Consider the following 24,631-nt stretch of genomic DNA (forward strand, 5'->3'; position numbering starts at 1 on the left):
ATGAAACCAATTGCAAAATGTTCAGTACAATCCCAGATATCATAGATGGGCATCGACAGACATTTTCAGTGGTGGGGTGCCCCTACCAGACACACCCAAAGGGCCTCACTGAATATACAGTGATGAAGGAATGACAATAACACTGATATTCTCCCTTATTAGTCATATTCATAAATCTGAATGTCAGTGCATATATAAAGGTACAGAGTATGTTTTGGTAGGTGTGCCCACCTGTAGAATGGAGTGTTGCCTTTCCATCCAGAGTCTCAACATTCGCATCGTTATTGTCCCAGACAGAGGCAGTCGCACGATCTGGAATAAGGCGAATACCATCAGGAGCGTCACGATCATCAGATGAAACAGAATAAGCGAATTCTGTTTCAAGTCCTTTTGTGTCACTATAGCTAATGCTATGTCCTACCCTGTTCAAAATCTGCAAGGATAATTTTGATCCAGTCAGCGATGCCAAATCCAGTCCCATAGCAGTGTGCTTCCAGGGTTTTACAGTACCATGTGTAACGTTGAAAATGGCATCCGATGCCATTGATGTAACCTTTCTGTCCATCACACTATTCTCTGAACCCTGGAAAGTTGGTGTCAGGCCACCTAGTAGGCTTCTGAAAGAGTGGTCCAACTGCTGTGGTATCTCTGGCGCAATTTCTTTCAGATTCTGCACTGTTGCTGGATCAGGAGTCTTCGATTTTGGCAATTTCATGATCTGCGAGCGGAGGTGAAGGGCTGCCCATATCAGTTCCTCACTTTCCTCATATTCCTTGGTGTCATCATATAGTTGTGCTCGTGCCCGCTCCTCAGTGAGTGACGCCTTAGAAATGTAATTTCCCCTTCATTGTCGGCAAGCCTTATACAGACTTGATCACCGAATTTGTCCTGGACTTTCCTGACTAAGTTTTGTGATGTGTATGATACCACATCCTGCGGATCACGACCAGTCCTCTGCTGGAATATTCTGCCTTGTACTTATCTAACAACGATGAGATTAACAAAGATCTTTCATTAGTGATTACTTCCAAGCGGATAAAGGTGAATAGTGATCCAAACACCTTCTTGCGGAGATCATGAGGTGTTGCATTTTTTGGGACCGGCGGTTCTGTCTCGTGCATAAACTGTACACTGCATGACTTGTGGTATTCAGCCTCCTTTGCAATTAGATCTATGCCCCCTGTTATCAAACTCTTGAAGTGGTTGTTTGATGACTGTTGGGCGCGCTGCACAAGTGTATCACAACCACCTTTTGTTGCAATTGAAATCAGTGGTTCCTCTTTTCCCTTCTTCTTTTTTCGGTCCTTGCCACAGAAGGCACATCTTCCCTTCAGGAGGCCGTGCTTGTCCGTCTTTGGCAAGGCTCTGCTCTTTCTTGTCTCTATTCGTGCCTTCTTAGCTGGAGGTTCCTCCCCTTCCTTTGGTCTCTTGACAGCAGTGTATTGCCGATAACAAGTTGGGTGGTACTTTTTACCATCTACACAACCACTTGAAATCTTCCTTGTCACGTCTTCATATTTGTCTTTCGTTAGCTTGGCTCAAAAAGCTGCTGCATTCGTCACTGCAAGTCGGGTTGTATCAAGGGTCTTCAGTCTGCTGTCCTCTTCAGTAGATTTTCCACAGATGAAACAGTTGGATGGGAGATTTTCATTATCCTGAAAAGGAACCAGATACATTAATATTTGGAGGCTGCAGGATCATTTCGTAAATCCAATGAAAAAGTAATCGCAGTGGTAGATAAGTTCTATTGCATGTAGGTTTTGAAGGAGCAATTTTCTAAAAAAGACTGCAGACATTAGTGCTTCATGCCCAATGGAGCTGATGCTCAAGTATTAATTCGAAAAGATATGATTCTGAAATCAAGGACAACATATATTAATGCCTGGGAAGGTTCTTAGTTTGCCTATTCATCCCGATTCACAGAAGGCAATGAACCATTCCTTTCTTCTTCAGTTGGTTCATCAATCGAACGTCCCTGTTGATCTTGTGACTGTGTGTTTTCTGGATCCATTATTTTCAACAGGGTGAACCTGGAATAGTGTATAAAAATTGCTCTGAAATTTTGGCATTTTCCGTTTTTGATACAAAGACATATATTTTGTGTCATTATGTAGAACTAAGAAGTAAAGTTCGAACGGGCATCATTTCCCCTTCAATCTAGCACTAGTCTACCAGTGCTACATGAAATATATCTCTGAAATCACTCGAGGATAAGATCCGGATTTCTTAAATGACAATTGAAATTTGAGCGTTTCTAAAACATGAGTGCACTGAATGCGTCAGAATGGTGTAAAATAGACTTACCTCACAAGATATTCTGATTGATATCCTCATAGCCTATCATAATCAAATTGTAACACCAACGAATTCTTAAGAAAATGCAAATCCACAACAGATGAAAATTGACTTCCAAGCAGCACGGTTCTTTCCTCCTTGGGATCTGAGGGTAATATGCTGCTAGCTATGTCTAAAAGTCACCTTACCATTCCACAACAAAAACATCAAAACAAAGTGAGATTACATGTACAAAGGACAATATATAATCTATAGTCTATTTCCGAGGAGAGTGTGGCGGCAAACCATCCACAAAGGCAGTAGCTATCGCATTGGAATGCAGTGTTATGCTTATCACCACATGTGACCTACTATGCTATCAAGTGGCTAAACCCCATTCCGATTTTCCAGTGAGTCAACCTTGATGATTCCTGATAGCATGCTGTAAGAAATATACGGGGTGTTACCTGCATGTGTCAAATATTCACTTCCAGAGTGTTTTTACAAGTATAATCCATCATGATTTATTCCAAAGTTGCAAAGTCCAAATCATCACTGTCATTGTCACTAGGCCGATATTCCATTTCTGAGTCTGAAGTATCAGTGTCCTCTCCCAATCTTATAATGATTCTGTCCACCACTTGATCCATTAAACCCTCTAGATTCCACATTTTTTCTTCGTCCTTCTTCACATGCTCACAATAATTGTTACATTGCTCTGCTGTTACTTTTGTCAATGCTTCTTTTGTTAAATCCTCTACATCCTTCACCTTCATTGTTGCGTTTCTTACTTTAACATACCCTTTTACCTGCGCCCAAACTATTTCTATCAGGTTCAGTTCACAGTGATATGGAGGTAACCGTAATACTGTGAATCCTGCTTCCATTGCTGATTCATCCCACAGCATATTTTTTTTCTTTACTCCTGTTTTCTGTGATCAGATCATAAAGCAACCGTTTCGTCATCTTTTCCTCAAACTTAATGTCATTCTTTCGTAGCCAATCCTGCATTACTGGTTTTGTCGAGCCTTTAGTTGGTGCTTTGTCAAGTTCACGGGAATGATACTTGGCATTGTCCATGACAATGACAGCATTGTTTGGAAGCCTTGGGATCAGTTCTTCTTGAAACCATTTTTCAAACATTGCACTGTTCATATCACCATGATAATCTGCCAGCTTCCCAGTGGTTCGGAAGACCAATCCTGCACCATCCAGAAAACCAGAATTACTGCCAACATGGAGCACAATGAGTCTTTCACCCTTCCCTGTTGGATCTTTCAAGCATCCACGCCCAAAACCTTCCAAGAAGGCTTGCTTCGCGGTCATAAGATTGATGTCAGCCTATGCTTTTGGGGTTGTCATCCCGGCAAATGTCCAAGTTTCGTCAAGGGAGAAAATTGGCCTACCCTCCTCCCTATAATGTCTAATTTGACGTAAGTAACGGTGTCTCCATTTGATTAAATCATCACGTTCAATCAATAAACTTTTCCTACTCCTTTTGTTGTGTCGAAATCCTATTTTCTTAATCAACCTGTACATGGTGCTTTGTGACATCATTGGGATATGTTCTTCCTCTCCATCCTCCTCCTCTCTCTTTTTGTCGTACGCTTTCTTCACCTTGTCAAGGGTTGGAGGCTCATTGTTCATGAAGAAACTATGGACAAGACGTCTGAGGAAAGAACGTACAAATGAATCATTAATTCTAGGGGAAGGCATCCTTTCTTCTTCAGAGGTCTTCCTCTTCTTCCTTGGGGTCACTAACGTTCCGGTGTCTTTTTTCTCTCTTCTCACATTCCAAACTGAAGTTGTTCCAATTCCACATGCTTCAGCAGTCTTATTGACACAGCTTTCGACTGTCCATTTCGGATGTTTCGTTTGAAAAAACTCAAACACGTTAAGGACAACAACTTTGACTTTGCTGCTCAAAGTAGCCCCTGGTTTGTGCTTGCTCAGTCTACTGCACGATGCCCCTGGCCCTGCATCCTCTCCTTGTAAAACAGGGAGCATAAAATACACAAATAACTTTAAAATAAAAGCACAAGAAACAAGTCCTGGCACTTGGAACATCATGTTGAAGTATGTGTGAACACATGCTTTAAGATTTTCTGGTGCTCAACTTCATGAAATTGCTGCCATCGCTCAAGCTCTCCCAGGCGATTGCTGCTCTTATCAAAAAAGTAATACGTGTCTACTAAAGCTTCATCTAACTTAACAGGAGTGAATGGAAGTGTAGCAGTCGCTTTCTCACCTGCCAGGTGTATAAGGTGACATGGGCACCCAGACATGTATATCACAGGATGTTTCTCACGTAGGAAAGCAATAACACCATTATTCCTTCCAGTCATTACAGGGGCATTGTCAGTCCCAAATGAAATGCAGTTGGTCCATGGTACGTCGTATTTGTTCACTTGATTGACAACAAGATTGGCGATATTCTTCCCTAGAATGATAAATCAGAAAGAAAAACTTGGTTCTCACTAGAAATGGAACCATTCTGAACTGCCACACTTTAATCGCAAAAATTCAACTATTTAGATTCCAAGGAACGATCTGATATATACCAAATACCTGAGCATATGGAACAAATAATAAGTAAGTATCGATATTTGTACGAGCGCCCTGAAAGTCTAGCCCGCCCTTCCATTACGGCCTTTTTGATCAAATGACCAGAGTTTGGAGTATAAAATGTAAATGAATAATGATTGCAAGCGACAAGTATCCGACCTACCTGTTGACTTATCCTGCAATGGAAGGCATGGAATGCCTAGCAGTTTCTGTTCTACACCATCTGAGAGGTTTGCTGTGGTTACAACTACAGGGTACTGTTTGAGCTTTGCATCGCTGCTGCCATCTGTTGCTATTGCGAATGGCCCTTCTTTCATTGCCTTTCCAACACTGTTGGACTCTTCCCTTCCTTGCAGCTTAACAATCGCTGTGGTCTTGTCTCTCGCACATTGATACCGTCTGGCGATTTCCGAATCAGAAAAAGCGTTCTTATGTACCTTATTGAATTTGTCGGCAACGGAAAGAGGAAGATTAAGTTCCGTTATCAGATCCGTGTACATCGCCTCAGCGCGAATCACTTTTCTGTCAATGTCACCACTTATATTCTGTTGTGGTATAAAGTCTGTAATTGGCCTATTTCGTTTGGCAGCTGTTGCTGCCACCATGTGCTTTTTCCCTAATTGATGTCTCTCAATATTATATTTACCGGAATGGCCTAGATCAAAATGCGTCCTGCAGTACGTGCAGTACGCATGTGATGCACCTTTTCTAGAGGGTTTTATGCCTGGAATTTTTGAATATTGCGTCAAATATGCTTGGGGGTAGTACTTCGTCTTTGGCCTACCTCCTCTTTCATCAACATCACCATCATCTGTATCGGCCGCATCATCATCATCTGTATCCACAAGCACATGAGCGCGTTTTCGTCGGGCGTCAGAGCTACTGCCTTCAGCATGTTCAGCCATTTTCAATGAATGAAGAAGTCTCGCTCAATCGCAGTGTAAAATGTATTGTACTAGTGTATTGATAGGATCTATAGCGAGAGTGAGACTATCGTCTGCAACAATTATAGTTCGTCTGTCTATCCAGAGGTGTCACTACTATATGTGCCAACTAAAGTGCGCAAGATAATGTGGATGTCGGGTCCGTTTTCACGTGCGCCCGGGGGTGGAGCTGTATAGTTTTTCTTCTATCGGGGAATGAATAACGTACAAAACACAGAGAAAACATTCAAGTTAAAGGGAACTGAAACCGCCAAGCCAGTTGGTATGACCTCGTTTTCATTTCCCGCGTATCGGGTGATCAGAACGAGGCATGAATGAAACATGGCGCCTAGCTGTCAATCATTGAGTGACGTCACTACTATGGAATTTACTACGAAAACTCATGAATGAAAGATCGCATGACTCATGTGATTCTCACATGATTCTCAATAATAACAAATTGAACTGCGCATGCTCGGGCACTGGGGGCGGAGCTACAATTCTGAACTCGAATAGGAAGTTGGAAGTTTGACTTTCTTGGGCGGTGAAAGTCGAAAAGTTGAATAAATCGCTCGGCGGTTCCAGTTCCCTTTAAGACCTTTTTTATTCGTATTTTACAATTAATTTCAGCGTATTTTTGAAAGGAAAAATTGTGTACAATGAGAAGCAAAAATCGTACAACGTACAAAATGGTTTTTTTTGTGTACAAAATACGGGATTTTCGTACAGGTACGCAGCCCTGAAACCCCCAACACTACCAATGTATGTGGACGCCGCCATCTTGGATTTTGTGTACTGAATGAAAACAGTGTCCACTTCAAACTTAAAATGCAGCTAAAGTTCTGGACTGCCAACAAAACTTACAGCTTGTACGTGTGCTCAAACACTTGATGCACTTTTAAAACCATTCGGGTTAAAACCATCCTCGTCGCCACTGTTAAATCTTCACCTCTTTAGAAGGACATGAATAAAGAATTCAAACATGGGTTTTACACTATTCGGCAGTGGCCTCTATGTTTATTCAAAGGAACTAGTAAACAACAAACTACAGGAATACATGACAGAATATAGGCAAATATATTACAGCTTCCTCTTAGGCATCCTTTTACTATTCTTTTTTCGTCTTTGATTGTCCATTTTCGTAGAGAAAAGCTGTTTTGTATGAGAAAATATCTGCAGATCTGAAACTCAAGCATAAAAATTTAGTGGTTCTGCTCTAAACCCATACTTCAGAAGTAGCACTTCAACTATGGTCATGAACCGTTTTTTAATTCTCATTTAACACACGTCTCAAGATAGAGAAACAAACTGAGAAAATACTTGCAATGTGCTGGAACTGATCTTCCCTTTCAAAATCAGAGACAGCTCACAGGAAGGCTCAAAACAATACTTATATTAAAAACAAGCTAGGCATGCTTGAGTAACAAGATTACTCACCCTCTCAAGAAACAACGAGGCTATGCAACTACGAATTCTCAAAATACTAATAATACTAGACTAATTTTTAAAAATATGTCATTCTAATATGAATAACAGAGGGTAGGAATACCAGAATCAGGACTGCAGGTTGAGATTAGGTCAGGTACAGGTCATGTCGGTCCCCCAAACTCGAGCAAAGCAACAAGCGCTATACATGGGCTGTGGACAGTTACTCCAACTAGAACTTATTGTCATCATCAATGGCGAGGAGGAGCACAAGCTTGGACACCGGGCGGCCAATATGGATGGGGGTTTAGTTCTCTTCCCCTTCTTGTCAAGGTTCCTATTGCCAATTACAACTTGCGCCTTTCAGACAACCTTGTCTTCACTAGGATATGTCTCTGCCACTCATCCTAGCTTTCAATGGTTCCTATAGACGTCTTCGTCTATCAAAATCACTATGTCTCCCTTTTGGAGATTCCGAGTGTCAGTGTTCCACTTCTTTCCCATTTGTAGATGGTTGAGAAATTCTCTCTTCCATTGTCTCCAAAACTGGTCAGTCAAATTCTGAACATGTTGCCATCTCTGGGCCAGGTATAGATCTGGAAGCTCGAAACTTCCAGGAGGAGGCAATACTGGTTGCGTCTTCATTGTGAGGATGTGGTTCAGTGTGAGGGGTTCGAGTGGCTCCGGATCCTCTAAGTTGTACTGTGAGGGACCTACAGTTGATAATCTCATTGCTTCGCACATCATCGTTCTCAAAGATTCATCGTCCAGTTGTTTTCCGTTTTCTTTCATCAGATGAGTCAGTATACCATGTGTGCATCTTGTCTGCCTCTCCCAGACCCCACCCATATGGCTTGCTCCTGGGACATTCTTCTTGAATATTGGTTTTACATAATCCACGTTGTTGATACCAGGAATTCACTGATTCTATCATGGTCCATTTCTTGCTGTGCTCTGGCTATCTCCTTTTCTGCACCCATGAAATTACTTCCCCGGTCACACCTGAACAGCCTACAGGGGCCTCTTATGGCTGTGAAGCACTGTAACTTCTGTCGTGGACTCTGTCCGGAATCCAGCCGCCCCAGGTGGTGGACCAATCGTTCTGATGAACAAACACTCTTTATACGATATACGGGCATCTTTATTGATAAATCTTTCATCATTCTCTGTCTTACAAATCTTTCTAACACCTTATGGATGTCGTTGATGCCGTAAAAGACCGAACGAAGATACAACGCTTATTTTGAATTCACAGATCAGAATGAATGGAAAGAAATCCTAAAGCTAAAGCTAAACCTATCTCCAGAGACAGGGTATAAGAAACTAACATCCTAAAGCTACACCGGCCTATGATGGCCAGACAAGTACAACTGATAATCAGGGCTAAACCCAAGAATATAAAATCATCTTTATAACACCAAAGGTGTGATATACTTGTATCAAGCTCAAGAATGGTCTTTTAGTAACCAGTTAACCCTTTGAGTGCCGGGCCACTTGTGTAACCCGTGTGCCGGGGGTTTTTAGGGAAAAATAGGCTTTTTTAGATTTTATGCCAAAATGGCAAAATAGACCCTATATTGTAAAGGTTATTACCTAGTGATGAATATGCAAATTATAAATTACCTATATAACGTCACAAAATCCAATATGGCCGCCAAAATTGGCGGGAAACTTCAAAAACTGAACAAAATGTGTTTTTTCACTCAATAAACTTTATTTATTGACACCATATTGCCATATTGTCACCATTGGTTCATAAACAGCATCCTAATATCTTATTTTTGTATGGTAGGCCCTGAAACATTCACCCATGTGTAGTCCAGGTTTGGACGGGCAATCGGCGCAATGATATCGAACATCTCTTCGGTGACCCGCTTTGGTGCAGACTCTACATCGTTTCTGTGGACGTGCCTTCCTGCCTGTTTGAGGAATCTCTTCAATGAAATGTCTTCCCGTCAGCCGAATAATGTTTTCCGCCAGAGGGTCAGCGTCTGCTGCAGCATCGATGTTCTTGAGAAGACCCCATTGAACAGCAGACCTCCAACCACCTAGAAAAAAATGGAAATTATCAGGATTGATCCAAACAAAAAGTATACATGGAAATTTGGGATACTTTTCATGGAACTTACATCATGAACAAAGTTCAGGAAGGGCACTTTCTTGACCTGCTTGCAATAGAGAACGTGTGCATTCACCATCGCGCTTTGCAGGAGGTACACTGTCAATTTCTTATACCACTTGAGAGACCGTCTGGCCATGTTGTAGGGGTGTATCAACTGAAAAGAAGAAATATAGGAAATTGAAATGAACCTGGGATTAGTGGAAGGAATTTGTAACAAACCAGACTCATGGAACATTAATACCTGACTTGTCTTGTCCACACCACCCATGAACTGGTTGTAGGTGTTGATGGCGACTGGTTTGTCTCTCATCTCGTCACGACGACCTCTCTTCCGAACTTGCATCACAGTCTCAGCATGGAAGTTTGACAGGAACAGAACATCTTTGGAATCCCTGTACTTGATAGCAAGAAGTTGATCATTCCGTAGTGCAGCAGTGTGATGTAGTTCAACGCGTCTTGCAATGAGTTTCTTAGGAAAGCCAGTGATGTTCTTCCTAGCAGTACCGCATGCGTTCGTTTGGTTCTCATGAAGGTGCTTCAGGAGGTGGGGAGTCGTGTAGTAATTGTCAGTATAGAGTTCATACCCCAAGCCAAGGAGTGGCTGCATCATATCAAGCACAAGAGTTTCAGTCTTTGACCAAACCACATCTTCAAGCATCCCTTGGCCTGTGTAGATCCTGAATTGGTAGGTATAACCGTTGTCCTCGCATAGTTGGAACACCTTTATCCCGAACCGTGTTTGTTTAGAGTGGATGAACTGCTTGAAAGAGAGCTGTCCTTTCCAAAGGACCATTGCTTCATCCAAAGACATGTGTTGGCCTGGCACATAGGGGGTTTGGAACTTCTCAATCATATGGTCAATGAATGGGCGCAGTTTATGCAGACGGTCATAATCTGGATTGTCCCTTGGTAGTGCAGTGTCATTGTCATTCAGGTGGAAAAACTTGATATCTGTTCCTCAGCATGACTTGGGAGAAAAGTGGAGTAGAATATAGTGGGTCTGTTGACCAGTATAGGGCAATCGACGGCTTGTGAATAATTCCCATCAGCATGGTGAGACCAAGGAATGTCTGCATCTCTTCAGCATTGGTGGGGATCCAGTCATGACATCGAGACTTGTGTTTCAGAGGAGTAGGAGGGTTACGAATGTAATCATCTGCGTATTTGTTCGTCTGCGTCACAATGTGGTTGATCAGATCGTCATCAAGGTAGAGCTTGAAGTAGTCGACTGCCTTGAAGTCGGTAGTGTCAACAAGAACCTCAGCAGCCGTTCTGAAGGGGTGAACAACGGGCGCCGTATTATTCGCATCAACCCAGTGTGCGTCTGCCATGTGCAAGTCAGTCATAACATTAGCCCGGCTATCCCTCTGCATCCTAGCAACGTTCCCGCCACCACCACGTGGACGACCACGACCTCTTTGTCCTCCTGCATGACCTCGTCCACGTCCTCGCCCCCCTGCTCCACGGCCACGACCTCTGCCAGCTTGAGCCTGCTGCGGAACATTACCATCACTATCAGAGTCATTACCACTAGAGCCATGGTCATCACTTCCAGCATCAGACGTATCAGCATCAGACATATCCATTATGTCCGGAGGCTGAAAATCATCCCCGTCGTCGTCTGTGCCATCAGACGCATCCATAGGATCATATTGAGGAGAAGGAGGATTGTCAGATTCACTATCCTCATAGTCAGAAAGTTCGTCATCACAATCAAGGCCCCCATCTTCGCTGTCTGAGTCCTGAAAGATCTCCAAGACTTGACCTAGATTCATTCTAGGGGTCGGCCTTTGGCTGGTACCTGGCCTTGGGCCAGTGCTGCTTGATGCAGAAGGCCCTGAAAAAAAACAGTACAGTTACAATCACATCTCTAGATCCGACCCCCTCGATCCACCCCCACCCCCACTCCTCCCATCCTTGACCCCCTAGACCCCACCCTGATCACCAGGACACTAGCAAACCTCCCTGATCCGCAGGACACCAGCAAACCTACGCAGAGTATCACCAAAAGCACTCAGGCAATGTTTGTAAAACTACTACTTTTCACAAATTTGAATTTGAAATTGAATCTGGCGCCATTGACTTTATTGGCCAATTAGAATGCACAGTAAGCCTAGTACTGAACACTTCCCAACCAGCTTCAAAATTATGACGGCCTATCTTGCCTCTAATGTCCTGTGGCATGTTTGGTCCAAATAAGTTTGAATTTTGCGCCACTGAGTAACCACGTGGTTATGTCAAAACCAATGTATCCCATTCCCCACCCCCCAAGTACCCCCCCCCCCTCAAAATTTGACTCCAAGTAAATAATGACAATGATCTCCGATGTGTACAGCCTTTATTCATTCAAACTACAACGAAATCGGTAAAGAAATAAGCGAAAAAACGGCATAAAACCAACCTGCTTTATCAGCACGTGACGACGCCATTGTTGTGAAATTTGTCTGTTGGTCATCCAGGTATCAAGTCACCCCAGTGCTGCCATCTGACGAAATTTTAGGTAAACATAATTTATAATTGCTGATGTGCCTATCGGACGTACGAGAAACGTCCTAATAACGTTAGACCCAGGCACAGTAGATACTTAATATGGGGACGTACATTGTACGTCCCTATGGCACATCAATTACCAAAATGACGACGTACAACGTACGTCCTATAGGCAGCTTAAGGGTTAAGGGGCAGCTTAAGGGTTAAGGGGTCTTCTGGGTCAATGATAAAAATGCACTCTATCACAGTAAAAAAACAAACTAATGATATAAATTTAATTAATACCTCATTAAATATTAATATTTTGGTTTTTATTTACATCGTTACCATGGAAACGACATTTTGAGAGCCAAACTCGTTCAAAACTGTGGCACAGATATTTCATCAACCCCTAGTCACAAATAGCTCATTTCTGTTTGAAATGTTAAATTTAACTGAGATCTATGAATTGTCAGAGGATTTTTTGGATAAAAAGGCTCAATATATTTTATATCGTGTTTTTGTGAGGGGTCTTTGGACAGAAAATGAAATAATTATGACCGCCACAAGATAAGATTTTCTCAAAAACTGCCATTTTGAGAAATTTGAGTTAGAAAAATCTGCTGAACATCACAGAGACATTGGAGGCACTGATATCTTATTATTCATGTTTTTTATCCCCTGTGAAAGCTTTCTGATTATTTGTTGTCTTTGAAACATCAATTCTACACTGTTTTTGGATATTTATTGGCATTTTTAAAGGTTTTTTTACCATTTTAACCTAGAAGTTGCCAGCACCATATAAGGGACCTTCTAGAATAATGGCTTCTTCCTCTGCCTTATTTCGCTCCTGCCTATTGCTTTGGCGGATTTTATTTGCCAGAATAGTACTTCTCCTTTCTGATGTTTTTACTTTTACTGTATCATGTCTACTTAGTCCTTTCAGAGTGTGTACACCAGGATTATCAATCTTCAAGTGTTTCAGAATGTTCACATGGCACCCCTTTCCATCATTGAACAAACTGCATCCGCCATTGCAAAATCAAGTTGACTCCGGACTGAGGACGTCTGCTTTGGACATCTTGCCCTAATTAACTGGTTAATGGACTCACACCTGTTCTGAGTGTATCCTCCTAAGCACCTTGACAGAAGGGAATCCTCGGACAGACGTTCGTAGGTCGGGGTAATTTCTTTCACAATGGCGGCTGGGAGTGGGTCTTTATGCACAAACTTGGGAATCTTATCATCAACTGCTTTATCTAATTGTTTTTTTGTCATTCGTTTTGCACCTTCTACACCCTTGTTTGATGCAGTCAGTGTCTCTCTGAGTTCATTTCTCTCTGCCACATTTTTTTGCCATTTGCACCAAGACTACAAACCTACTGGGCAAAAGTCATGTTGAGGCTTCTCATCTGTGGACGCGCTGTGATTTAGACCAGCCATCACCTCCTGCTTCATAGATGCAAGGTCCCCTTTATTTCTACGTATAGCAAGACTATAATAAATCTGCAGTTTATCTATCCTGGTGTCAGTCAATCGTCCCATGCCCCATTCTCTTTCCATCTGACAACTTTTTGCCCGACGAAGATTTCTTCAAATTTCGTAAGGCCATCCTCATACGTTTCTGTACATGGCCAACACACTCAAGTTTCTTTATTTCAACATCACCATATACACCAGCCTCTCTGACATTTGCATTTGATTTTGAGTCCCCATCATCAACATATTCGATGTATCGAAGTTTGTTGGTCACAACTGAACGCTCGAACATTCTCTTGACTCCTGTTGGTTCCATGGATGGAGCAGACCCGTCGTAATTTCGTTCACACTTTTTTTATGTTTTGTTTTCCACGTATCATGCTCAGCATTCCCCTCAACCATAGTGTCCCCATATGCACATCCTGTGCATATTTTGTTTAGAGGCTCCTAGTCCAGGCACTTCCCACTTTCTACAGAAATGGCAGTCACACCGCCTTGGAGAGAGGAATGCCCACGCTTCGTCCATGTGCCTGTTGCCGATATTTCTGGCCAGTGGCCAATTTTCTTTGCAATAATAATTTATATATGTCTGTAGACATGAAGAATCTTTAATGGAATAGCCTACTAACTATATACATAATTCACACAAATAGGAACCATGAAAACCATGAACATACCTGCAAGAATAATTCATATATGTATGTGGACATGAAGAATCTTTAATGGAATGGCACTGGGCTACACCAAGCATTCACTTAAATAGTATATACATGTAGGATTATATAATAATAGTAGTATGGTATAAAAGGTATAAATATATTTGAAGTAAGGAGGACCAGTGTGTGCTGCCATCTGAATCCAGGCAGCACAACAAATAATCCTAAAGGATATTAACCCTTTCTCCAACATGCCGTCAAACATGGCCTTGCAATTAACATTGTAATTGCATCTTTGGTTGCACCACTCAGTTCATGCTCAAGAGCAGCTGCTCTCCGCATACTTGCCTGGGCTTCCACAACTGTAGCTTCAGTGACAGAATCTAAAGTACTTTTATGACTGTCAGCAGTCATTGGTTGTGGCATATTCAGATCTGAGCATTCAAGGGCTTGTAACCCTTTTCCAATTGTAGTCATTCCAAGGACGACACGTCGATTTACTTCGTATGATTTTCCACACTTTCTGGATGTATAGAACATGACCTGCGAGGGACACACATTGCTACTTGTCAAAGGTTATACTAATGAATTAAGAAATGAAGTACATATGTAATGGAGAACAAAGAATCCACATGGCTCATTTTGATGCTCACTTTAAATGTCCAAAATACCTATCTATGAATGACCAGAAAACGGAAATATCACTTCCATGATATCAATAAAGGTAAAGCTTTCTAAATACCGTGTTTGCCGCATTCTGGGGTCTAGGATTCCGCTGATATATGTCAGATTAAAATTAGCATAAATGTTTCTGATCTATCCAAGACAAGAGCATGTTTGAGAAAAGGATGGGAGGAAGTTGGCAATCCCAAATCCTGGACATGTAACCAAATAAATACTCCGTTAATTACAGCTAATAATCAAGGAATAAACCAAAGGAAATATCCTGAAATCTAACATGAAAACTAACCCAAACGTTGATGTGTTAAACTTCAACCATCATGAAATATACTAAATCAAAATGGGACTACATCTTGAAAGGTGTAGGAATCAAGTATTTCTTAACAGGAAGTGGTCCATCGTGCCTACAACCTTTTTGTACCACTCATGCCAGAGCCTGACCCGTCCAAAGTGCTTTCTAAGAGCTGCTAACTGTGAGTCGTCTTCAGCCAAACAAAATAGAAAATATTTCATATTGCCTGCTGTCACAAGCGCCTTAGGCCATTTATGAAGGAATCAGATTACATGTAGTTTAGGGTCTCAATGTGGACTGCGTGTGATGCCAGACAGGTTATGATCAAACCGTATTTCTTAATATCACTTCTCTTTTCCCTTATGGTCCATGGGCCAAAGACGTCAAGACCACAGCATACAAAGGGTCCCTCGGGCATGACGTGGTCGTCTGGCAGATCACTCATCTCGAATAGGTGAAGTGTGTTCCTATGTCGTGCCAAAATCTCTGAATTCTCCTTGATTATTGATCGTGGTGCTGAGAGATCCGGGTTGTAAGTGGAGATGAAGAAGAAAGGGGGTGTTTCTTCTATGTCCTGATTCTGAGTAGGAAGGTTAAGAAGTTGATCCCTGTCTTGGCGATGTGCTTTGATGAGGGCTGTTCGATGAGGTGCTTAGGGTATCCTCTGTGAATGAAGTCATGCGCTAGTTCGAGAGCTTGTGTCTCAAAATCCTCCATGTTGGAGCATACCCTGCGTAGGCGTAGGAATTGGCCACAGGGGATGCCCTTAACGCATGAAGGGTTATGTGCCGATGTGTACAATAGATAATTGTGAGCATCAGTTGGTTTGACGTGAAGGTCAGTATGTACTTCCCCGCTTGGTGCAATTTTGATTTGGGTGTCCAAAAACGTGACCATACTGTCAGATATGTCTGCAGTGAATTTGATAGTTTGGTGTTGAGAATTGAGGGTTTGTACATATTCCTCAACCTGTTCCCTGGTGTTGGTGAACATAGCAAAGATATCATCTATGAAGCGGCCCCAGAACATAGGTTTGATGTCCTGAGCGTAAGCAAGCCTTTCCTCTAAATCCACCATGAAAAGGTTTGCAAAGGATGGTGCAACTTTAGTTCCCATCGCGGTGCCTGAGGTCTGTAGATAATTCTTATACGTTCCGTACTGACGTATATGTGGAGTGAGGCTTAGGTCCATACGAAAAAACAAACGAAACTGTATATATCCTGTGATATAAATGAACGTAAAAACGCTGTTCGTAAATATATGCTTATTGAGACGCACAACGAACTTCATACAATTCTACAATTCTCTGATGTGTGTGTTACTGTGGATGTGGTTCAATCTGCAATTGAAACAAAGAATTCTAAATACATGTAATATCATAACTACTTAAAATTAAGAAATCAATAGAAAAAACTGAGAAATTGACAATTGGAACATTACTTACAAAGCTGGGTTTACTAAGCAAATTTAGACATAGTCTGGACCTTCTGTCCAGACAAAGAAAAGGTTAAAGGGGCACGTCTTGCCGCCTTGATGATTTTAGCCTCACTGGTTATTGAGAGAAACTGTCAAATGGAGCTAGTCTCCAACTTAACCAAATCCAGATGTGGATCCTAGCTACAGTATGTCACGAAGCTTCGGTGAAAAGTTCAGACCTTGATATAGCAAGGGCAAAAGGTTTACGAAAAATGATACATATATATATGACTGAAACATTTAAAATAAAGTGCTAATTTGACTTTGTCTACAACATTCCGGCCCCATAAATGCACGTACTCAACAAGCATTTATCCAATAAGCATAAAATAAAAGGTCAAATTATTAAAATAAATGAAATCTAATTTAAGAATGTCAATCAAATAGGCCTAAAGGAATATAGCATAATCATTCATCAAAAGTTCCTGACATGCGCCCAACAGGTATCACCTGACAAGACTGAGATGGAGTTGTTTGCATCACGCACACAGCAGGAAGCCAATGAGAAGTGAGCCCTGTCTAAACAGTGGCGGTGTCGGTGTCCGTGGTGTCCTCGACAGGCTCAACCAAACACAACTTGTTTACAGGTCGTACCAGCTGTGTGTACTGTGTTCTAACTTTAGCTGACCTAATCAAGTTATCCTTTCCTGGATACACTTCGATGACTCGACCTAGTGACCAGGCATTTCTTGGAGTGCTCTTGTCCACAATCAAAACAATGTCACCAATTTTGGCGCTTCTTTCATGCGTCAGCCATTTCTGTTTTTCCTGTAAGGCAGGAAGATACTCCTTCGTCCATCTTACCCAGAATAAGTCTGCAAGGTACTGTATATGTCTCCAGCGTCTTCTACTGTATAGATCATCTTTTACAAAGAGGCCTGGAGGTAATTCTGGTCCCTTACGAAGCAGCAAGAGATGATTTGGTGTGAGGGGTTCTAAATCATCTGGGTCCTCAGAGATCTTGGTAATAGGGCGTCCATTTACAATCGCCTCCACCTCACACATCAGGGTTGACAGTCCATCTTCAGAAAGCACCTGTTCTTTCAGAATCCCAGACATGACCTTCCTGACTGATCTGATCAGTCTTTCCCATACCCCACCCATATGTGAGGCTGCTGGAGGGTTAAATATCCATTGGATGTTGTTCTGCCGCATATGTTCCTCGATTCTCTGGAGGTTCCATTCAGACAATGCCCTTTTTAGCTCACCTCTTAGCAGAGGTGAGCTTATCCCATACCGTGGCGTCCGTCGTCCGTCGTCGTCGTCGTCGTCGTCGTCGTCCGTCGTCCGTCGTCCGTCGTCCGTTAGCAGGGCACGTTTCGTAACTGTTAGAGCTATTGAGTTGAAACTTGGTACACATGTACCCTTATGTAATGACACCTGGAAGACCAAGTTTCGGTCCGATTCGTTTCATGGTTTGGCCACTAGGGGGACAAACGTTAAAAGTGAAAATATGCAATATCTCCCTTAATAGTAGTCGGGAAATTTTGAAAAAAATATGGTAGGTACTTCTAGCAAAGGTGCATCATATATCCTCCGGGTTTTTGATTTGACCTCCTTTTCAAGGTCACAGAGGTCAAATGGTGTAAATTAGCCGTTAGGATGTAACGATGGCACGTTTCTAAACTGCAATGACTATTGATACCAAATTTGGTACACATTTACCCCTTAGTCAGGTGATCTCAGGGACCAAAGGTTGGTCCAATATGATTCACCACTTGACCACCAGGGGGCAAAATCCAAAAACCTTAAAAATGTGATTATTCCTTAACTTCTTGCCCGATTGCCACCAATTTGATATCATGGGTACATCTAACCACCATACAGTATATGTCACACAGGTTTTTAATTTGACCTTCTTGTCAAGGTCACAGAGGTCAAATGGCGTAAATTCGCCGTCAGGCCGTAACTATGGCACGTTTCTTAACTGCAATGACTATTGATCACAAATTAAGTACACATGTACCCCTTGGTCAGGTGATCTCAGGTACCGAAGTTTGGTGCGATCTGATTTGCCGTTTGGCCTCCAGGGAGGGGGCCAAATCCTAAATTCTTCAAAATGCCATTATTCCTAGTAATGACTTGCCCGATTGGCACCAATTTTATATCATAGGTACATCTAATTCTAACAACCATTCAATGTGTCACCCGGGTCTTCTTTGATTTGACCTACTTTTCAAGGTCACAGAGGTCGAATGTACTGTAAATTGGCCATTTTGGGGAAATTGTAATTGCTTGGACCTACATCAAACCTAACACTACATGACACAAGACCATGCTCTTTATCCATCTTTCCTCCACATGAGGTGAGCACAATGGCCCTGGCCATTTCATTAACTCTTTGCGGCCTCCAACAAAGTTTGTGCCATTATCTGACCGGATCCTTTCTGGTCGACCTCTCCTGCTTATAAAACGCTGCAAGGCATTGATAAAGGCATCTGTGGTGAGTGACTCGGCAACTTCTATGTGAATCGCACGGGAGGTCAGGCATGTGAAGATACATCCATATCTTTTGGCTCGTTTGTGACCTCTGCCCATTTTTACTTCAAAAGGTCCGAAGTAATCCAACCCAATATGTGTGAAAGGCGCAGTTGGAGGGTTAACACGGTCTTCTGGAAGATCTGCCATTTGTTGTGTCATAGGTTTACCTGCAGCTTTACGGCAGTGTATGCATCTTGACAGATTCCTTCTGATGGCAACTCGTCCCTTGACAATCCAAAACTTCTGTCTAATTTCTGCAAGTGCATGCTCTGCCCCTGAGTGCCCTGTCAGGTTGTGGTAATGTTGAACAATCAGGTCGACAACGTGATGTTTCTTTGGGAGTATCATCTGGTGCTGCGCATCATGAGGCAATACCGCATTGTTGAGACGACCCCCTACTCGCAATATCCCATTGACATCTGACTGTGGGGAGAGCTTGTTGATGGCACGTGACTGGCTCCTGGTATCTAGATTGATATCCCGCTGAGCAAACTTCACCAGTTCAACTTCAGCTATCTTTATCTCAGCCACAGTGAGGGGAATTTAAATGGGTTGAGGTAGATCTGAAAGAGATTTGATAAATAGTTGAAGTTTCAAGTTCATAATTATTGTGGTTAAGAAATGTGCCACTCTTCTTGAAATAGGATACAGACGATGACGGACGCCATGACCCATGTATGGATGACAACTACGGATGACGGACAATGCGGTGTTGTATAGACTCCCCTACGGTGAGCCAACAAGTAATATTTTACATTATTCCATCAATTTTTAATGTATCTGTTGAGGCTATATTCTTCTTCTTCTAAGAGTGTTTTGCTCATGGTCTCGTGCTCATGGTTTTATTTTTCAGATTCTTGTTATTTGTTCAATTTCTGATTTCTAAGTGTTCAGGCCACCCTTCTTCTTTATAGTATATTGTCCAGAAATACATACCTCTTATGCTGAATCTTTGAATTTAGCAGATTTAAAATTTTTTCATTCTGCTCCAAAATTTGGGTATTTTGTTGTAAAATTTTGTCGTTTTGACTTCTTTTAAGAAGTCAAAGTTAATCAAAGTGATTAAGGTCAGTCATAATCTGGAAGCAAACGTTTTCTGGGATAAACAAAGGTTCTGTAATGCACATCTTTGAAATTGTAGCCAAAAAAGCCAACTTGTTTGAAGGCAAGCCTTGAATACAAAGACTGAGATTAAAGATTCTCGGCAATCTGGGCAACCTACTTGCCTTATATTAAGAAAAAGACATTCTTTAAATCACAATTACAACAAATTCTTGTATGGTTTTAGGGTAAATGGTCCATTTCTCGCACACATCAGTTTTTACCAAATCTACAAACCTCGGAACCATTGCCCAACTATCCAACTACTCTGTAGAGGCAAGATACACCGAATCAGATCATGGAAATGAGGTTTGTTCTTAAATGTATTGCGTTGTATGGTGAGAATACACAGTGAAAGGCGATACACCAAAATGTACCATTTGTCGCCCGGGAGACCCCCTATTTCATACACACACATCCCTGTTCTCGCGCTCAACGTACCATTTCTCACACAGCCACATCCCCTTTCTCGCACACAACCTCCCCATTCTCGCACATCAGTATTCTAGTCATAAAACGCCCGAATACTCCGTAAAATTGACCTGAAATGGTTCAATTTACACCGGTTATAATGTCAGTCATTTTCCATTTTTGACTGTCCATGTTCCGGACCGGTTTACAACTCTGTCAGCCATGTGGACAATCACAGAAGTCTAAAAATAGCCCCATCTTTGTTCGGGGTGAGCAGACCCGGAAGCGCATGAGGTCCCTTGTATCACTATGCAATTTAATGAATACTAAGTATCTTGTTTTTCGGCAATCCTTAGGCCTACGGCAGCCATTTAATATGAATTAGTTTGCCTAGGCAAAGAGGGTAGGGTAGTGTCATTATAAGGAGAGCCAAAGCCAATGAAATAACACAAAGTTAGGAAATTTACAATATTTATTTTACACTCAGATTTATTTATTTACTCTAAGCTGCTAAGACCTACATGAAGGGTTATGAATGAGTGATAGATGCTGTGATGAGATTGATGATTATCTATTTGAAGCACAAGTGACAATATAAATCCTTATTGCTCTCAACTTTGACTGGATGGGTCTGCGGGATACACGATTGATGCAGCCATCCATCGCATATCTCGCAGGCCACCCATGGATGCGTTGCCTTATCACACTGCTTGTACACCCCCTTACAAACGAAACAGATGTTTTGATCGGCCCCCCTACGTTCAGCTGCATTTGCTCTTTTTTGCAACTCCTTCATCTTCGTCAACAACTCCTTCTTCCTCCCCTTCTGTTCTGCCTCATCCTGCTTCTTCTTCTTCCCCTCCAGGTCCTTCTTCTTCTTTTCCAACACCTCTTCTGACGTCAGGACGAACGTCCCCCTCTTGAATGCCCTCTTCTCAGCCGGCTTCTCAGGAACTGGGGCTGCTTTCTGGGACACACTGGTAGGGTGGGCAATCGCTGTCTCAGTCTGGTCCTTCAGTCTCTTCCACGTCATATACTTCGCATCACTAGTCAGGTCGAAGCCCTCTTCATAACGACGCTGATAGCTGGCCAGATCTTGTGCCGACAAACTTGTCTCCACCGCAGCAAGGGCCAAGGCTGGAGGACAGACCTGTGAGTCCGCCGTTGCTGGCAGGGTTTGGTCCTGCACACCAAGGTCCTGGAGCTTGTTGACCTCAAGCTCGTCACTCTGCATCATCTGAAATGATAATGTGAATATTGTCAAGCGATAGCATGATATAATATATATTTACTTCTTGCTTTTCAAGGGAAGACATATTATTACTCACCAGGTTGATAATTTCAACTCCCTCATCTACATCCTCATCCTGAATGGCCGGCCCAACGGTGTTCGGCTCTACATTTTCCGTTGTGGTATCCTTTGCCTGGAAAAAATGTAAGAGAGATCCATGTAGGCCAAGACGGGTAGTGTGTGTTTGATGTAAAAGGTTCAAATGACGGCATGGGTGATATGACAATCATGTAGGCCTACCTTGTAGATTGTCCCTAGCAAGAACGCTTCCTTGGGGATCCTATCAGGATTGATCAGGAGTCCTGTGGCCTCAAAGCCCGGACGATGTTCCGTGGCGTTAGAGCCTTTGCCCAGGCATTGCTAAAAATCCTGCAAAAGTTAGCACTGCTAACTATTGTCGCAGTCTCGTTCGTCAGAGTCTGGCACTCTGAGGCCCACTCTAGTTTGAGGGTCTTGAACACCGTCCTGAAAATATATATTAGGCACAGGTTTTAAAGGATCTGACGCGGAAATCAGGGGTAATTATTCGATTCTCCCGAGAGAATTGAATATTAACCCCCGACTGAGGTCAACCATTCAACATTGATTATTCAACATCCTGCACCGCATGGCATCATATCCAATTTAAATGAATCAGAGATACAGTTCGCGTTATCGAAGTGAAGTGGATCAATTCAAAGACGTTGAGAGTCAAGATGATTCTAAAAATTTGAAAAGCTTTGCGGGTTGTTTGATTTAGTCATAACCTACCCAGTGGTTGCAACCAATGGCTGGTGTGGGCCGGTAATTCTATAATGATTATGTCGTTTTCCTTTGCCATTTCTAGCAACTCCACAAAGTTGTGGGAGTCATGGCCGTCACACAAAAGAATCTGTGGTCTCTCAGGTCCGATGGATTGGAGGAAGACATCTTTAAACCATAATTTGGCAAAACCCTGAAGAGAGAATAGACCATGGTTATCATAGGCCAGCATGCACTGGGGAAGAGGGGGGGGATGAATGCTTAGCTATTCAATTAATTAGTGCCATACCTGCCCAGTCCATCCCTTGGGCGAGACCGACCACTTCGTCCCCTGGGGAGCATACTCCAGGTCAAACCCTTTGATTTTTCTTTCAGTTGTCCCCTTCACAATAATGTGGGGTGTGATAGCCCTCCCTCCAGCGTGCACGCATCCGATGACAGTAACCGTCTCTCTGTCTCCACTTGTCCGCTGATGGATGTATCTCTGACCTTTTCTGGAAATAGAAGAAAATGATATAGGATTGGTTATCATCGGAAAGAAACATGTTTTAATATCCTACCGGGAAGGAGTGTGAAAATGTTTATAAAGCCAAGTTATTCAGTCCTTACCTTGTTACCACTTTAATTGGTCGCTGGTCTTTTTGTACCCCGGTTTCATCCATGTTCCACTTCCAGATTAGCTGGGGTGATAGCTCGAGTCCGAAGTTACGGACAGTCTTGACCCAGTCTTTGAAAAAGGCACCTACCTGTAAATATTTATAGATGATAGACCTTGGTTGACCATTTTGTAAAGACATTCAATTTGTTTATTCATGGAATTCCGCCCTATAAACTTTCTTCGATTTCGGCACATGCAGAAGAGATACAAGTAAAGATAAAACAAGGTTAAGAGACACTTCATAATAAATTATTGTACCTTTTCTGGTGTCATACAGCGATGGCGGACGCTTGCTGTCGCCTCAGGCTTTCTAAGGGTCACTGCCTTCTGATCATTCTCCTTCTGCCTCTGGCACATCAGGCGGTACCATTTCTCCCCAGGCACCACGTTCTTGAAGTGAACCCCCTTCTTTTGAGCTACCTTTCCTGCATAGATTTTAAAATTCTTCTTAGAAAATCCGATACCCGTCGCTGCCCGAGTTTCTGCGACATCTATAAGCTCTCGTTCAATTTCTTCACTCAGTTTAGGCTTTTGCCCTGGCTTAGCCCCCATTTCTACCTTGCTACAGCACATGACGGCAGAATGATTCTATTGTTTTTACCTACATATCCCCAACACCAACGAACCAACTGTCTATATGCGATGTGCCTGTACTTGGCATTGGAGGGCCCATTGAAGGTTTTGCTTCCATACTGCTGTTTGTAGAACAGCCAAGCACTTTGTGGAGACCAGGGGCTGAGGCATACAGGAGTAAATCCGGGATGATCGACTATGCAGTTGGGAGTCACATTATTTACATCCTCTACCAAATATATTTCTGCAATTTTATTCGGAACTTGTTCTGTTTCCATGCAGCAACGATATTCTCTCACAGTGGGCATTGTCAATTAAAAACTTTGCTTTTTAATCAATTCTTCGAGGAGGTGGCGCTTTGAGCGTGGTGCTACCACGGAAAGGCGCCCTATAAGTGTAGAATTCATTCATTCATTCATTCATTGTCTTGCAATTTCTGCATGTGCACCTGAAAATATAGTAGGATAGCAGATACTATATATTATGCTTTGTAATATGCATGTAAAAATAAAACACAAATGAAACAGAGATCAATCAATCAATATGCTAGTTACTTCATTTGTTCATCCAATTCTGTCCCCTGATGATGGAGGGGCGGACTTGACCCTCAATTTTCATCTCTGTCCCTACACTACAGTACACCGTCCTTGGTCCTCTCATCGATCATGATGAGGACTGGTCATTCATGCTCAACTGTGTGCTGCCTTAGTCCATGGTTGGAAATGCTAAGTCAAGTGTTGTCATGGCCTAGCAAGGCCGGCCGGGTATGCATGTCATGCATTGATTGTATGTAGGCGCAGCCTAGTGGGCTAAATCATGAAATTGCATGAAACCCTACTGCACGTCCTTGATTACATGGATATGGCAAATTAACTTGACCCACCGACACTTCTACCCTGGAAACCTTGTTGGCCTTAGCTACGTGTAAAAATAAAGGCATACCATTCTCCCAAAAGATCAGCGTCCAGTCGCCAGTGGATCCCAACACTCGTTCTAGGAATGACGTCACGGGG

At 42.5% G+C, this 24,631-nt stretch overlaps 1 protein-coding gene across 1 annotated transcript in view; it reads left to right on the plus strand.

The window, feature by feature from the left end:
* LOC135484042 (uncharacterized) overlaps window positions 1–24,141 on the plus strand; it is a 37,937-nt gene extending 13,796 nt beyond the window's left edge. Inside the window, exon 5 of the mRNA XM_064765107.1 lies at window positions 22,763–24,141. Within this exon, the coding sequence (XP_064621177.1) occupies window positions 22,763–22,860 (98 nt within the window). The 3' untranslated portion in view covers window positions 22,861–24,141. The remainder of the gene's footprint in view (window positions 1–22,762) is intronic.
* The last annotated feature ends 490 nt before the right edge of the window (window positions 24,142–24,631 follow it).

The sequence above is a fragment of the Lineus longissimus genome, chromosome 3, assembly GCF_910592395.1.
Source record: "Lineus longissimus chromosome 3, tnLinLong1.2, whole genome shotgun sequence".
Lineage (NCBI taxonomy): Eukaryota > Metazoa > Nemertea > Pilidiophora > Heteronemertea > Lineidae > Lineus > Lineus longissimus.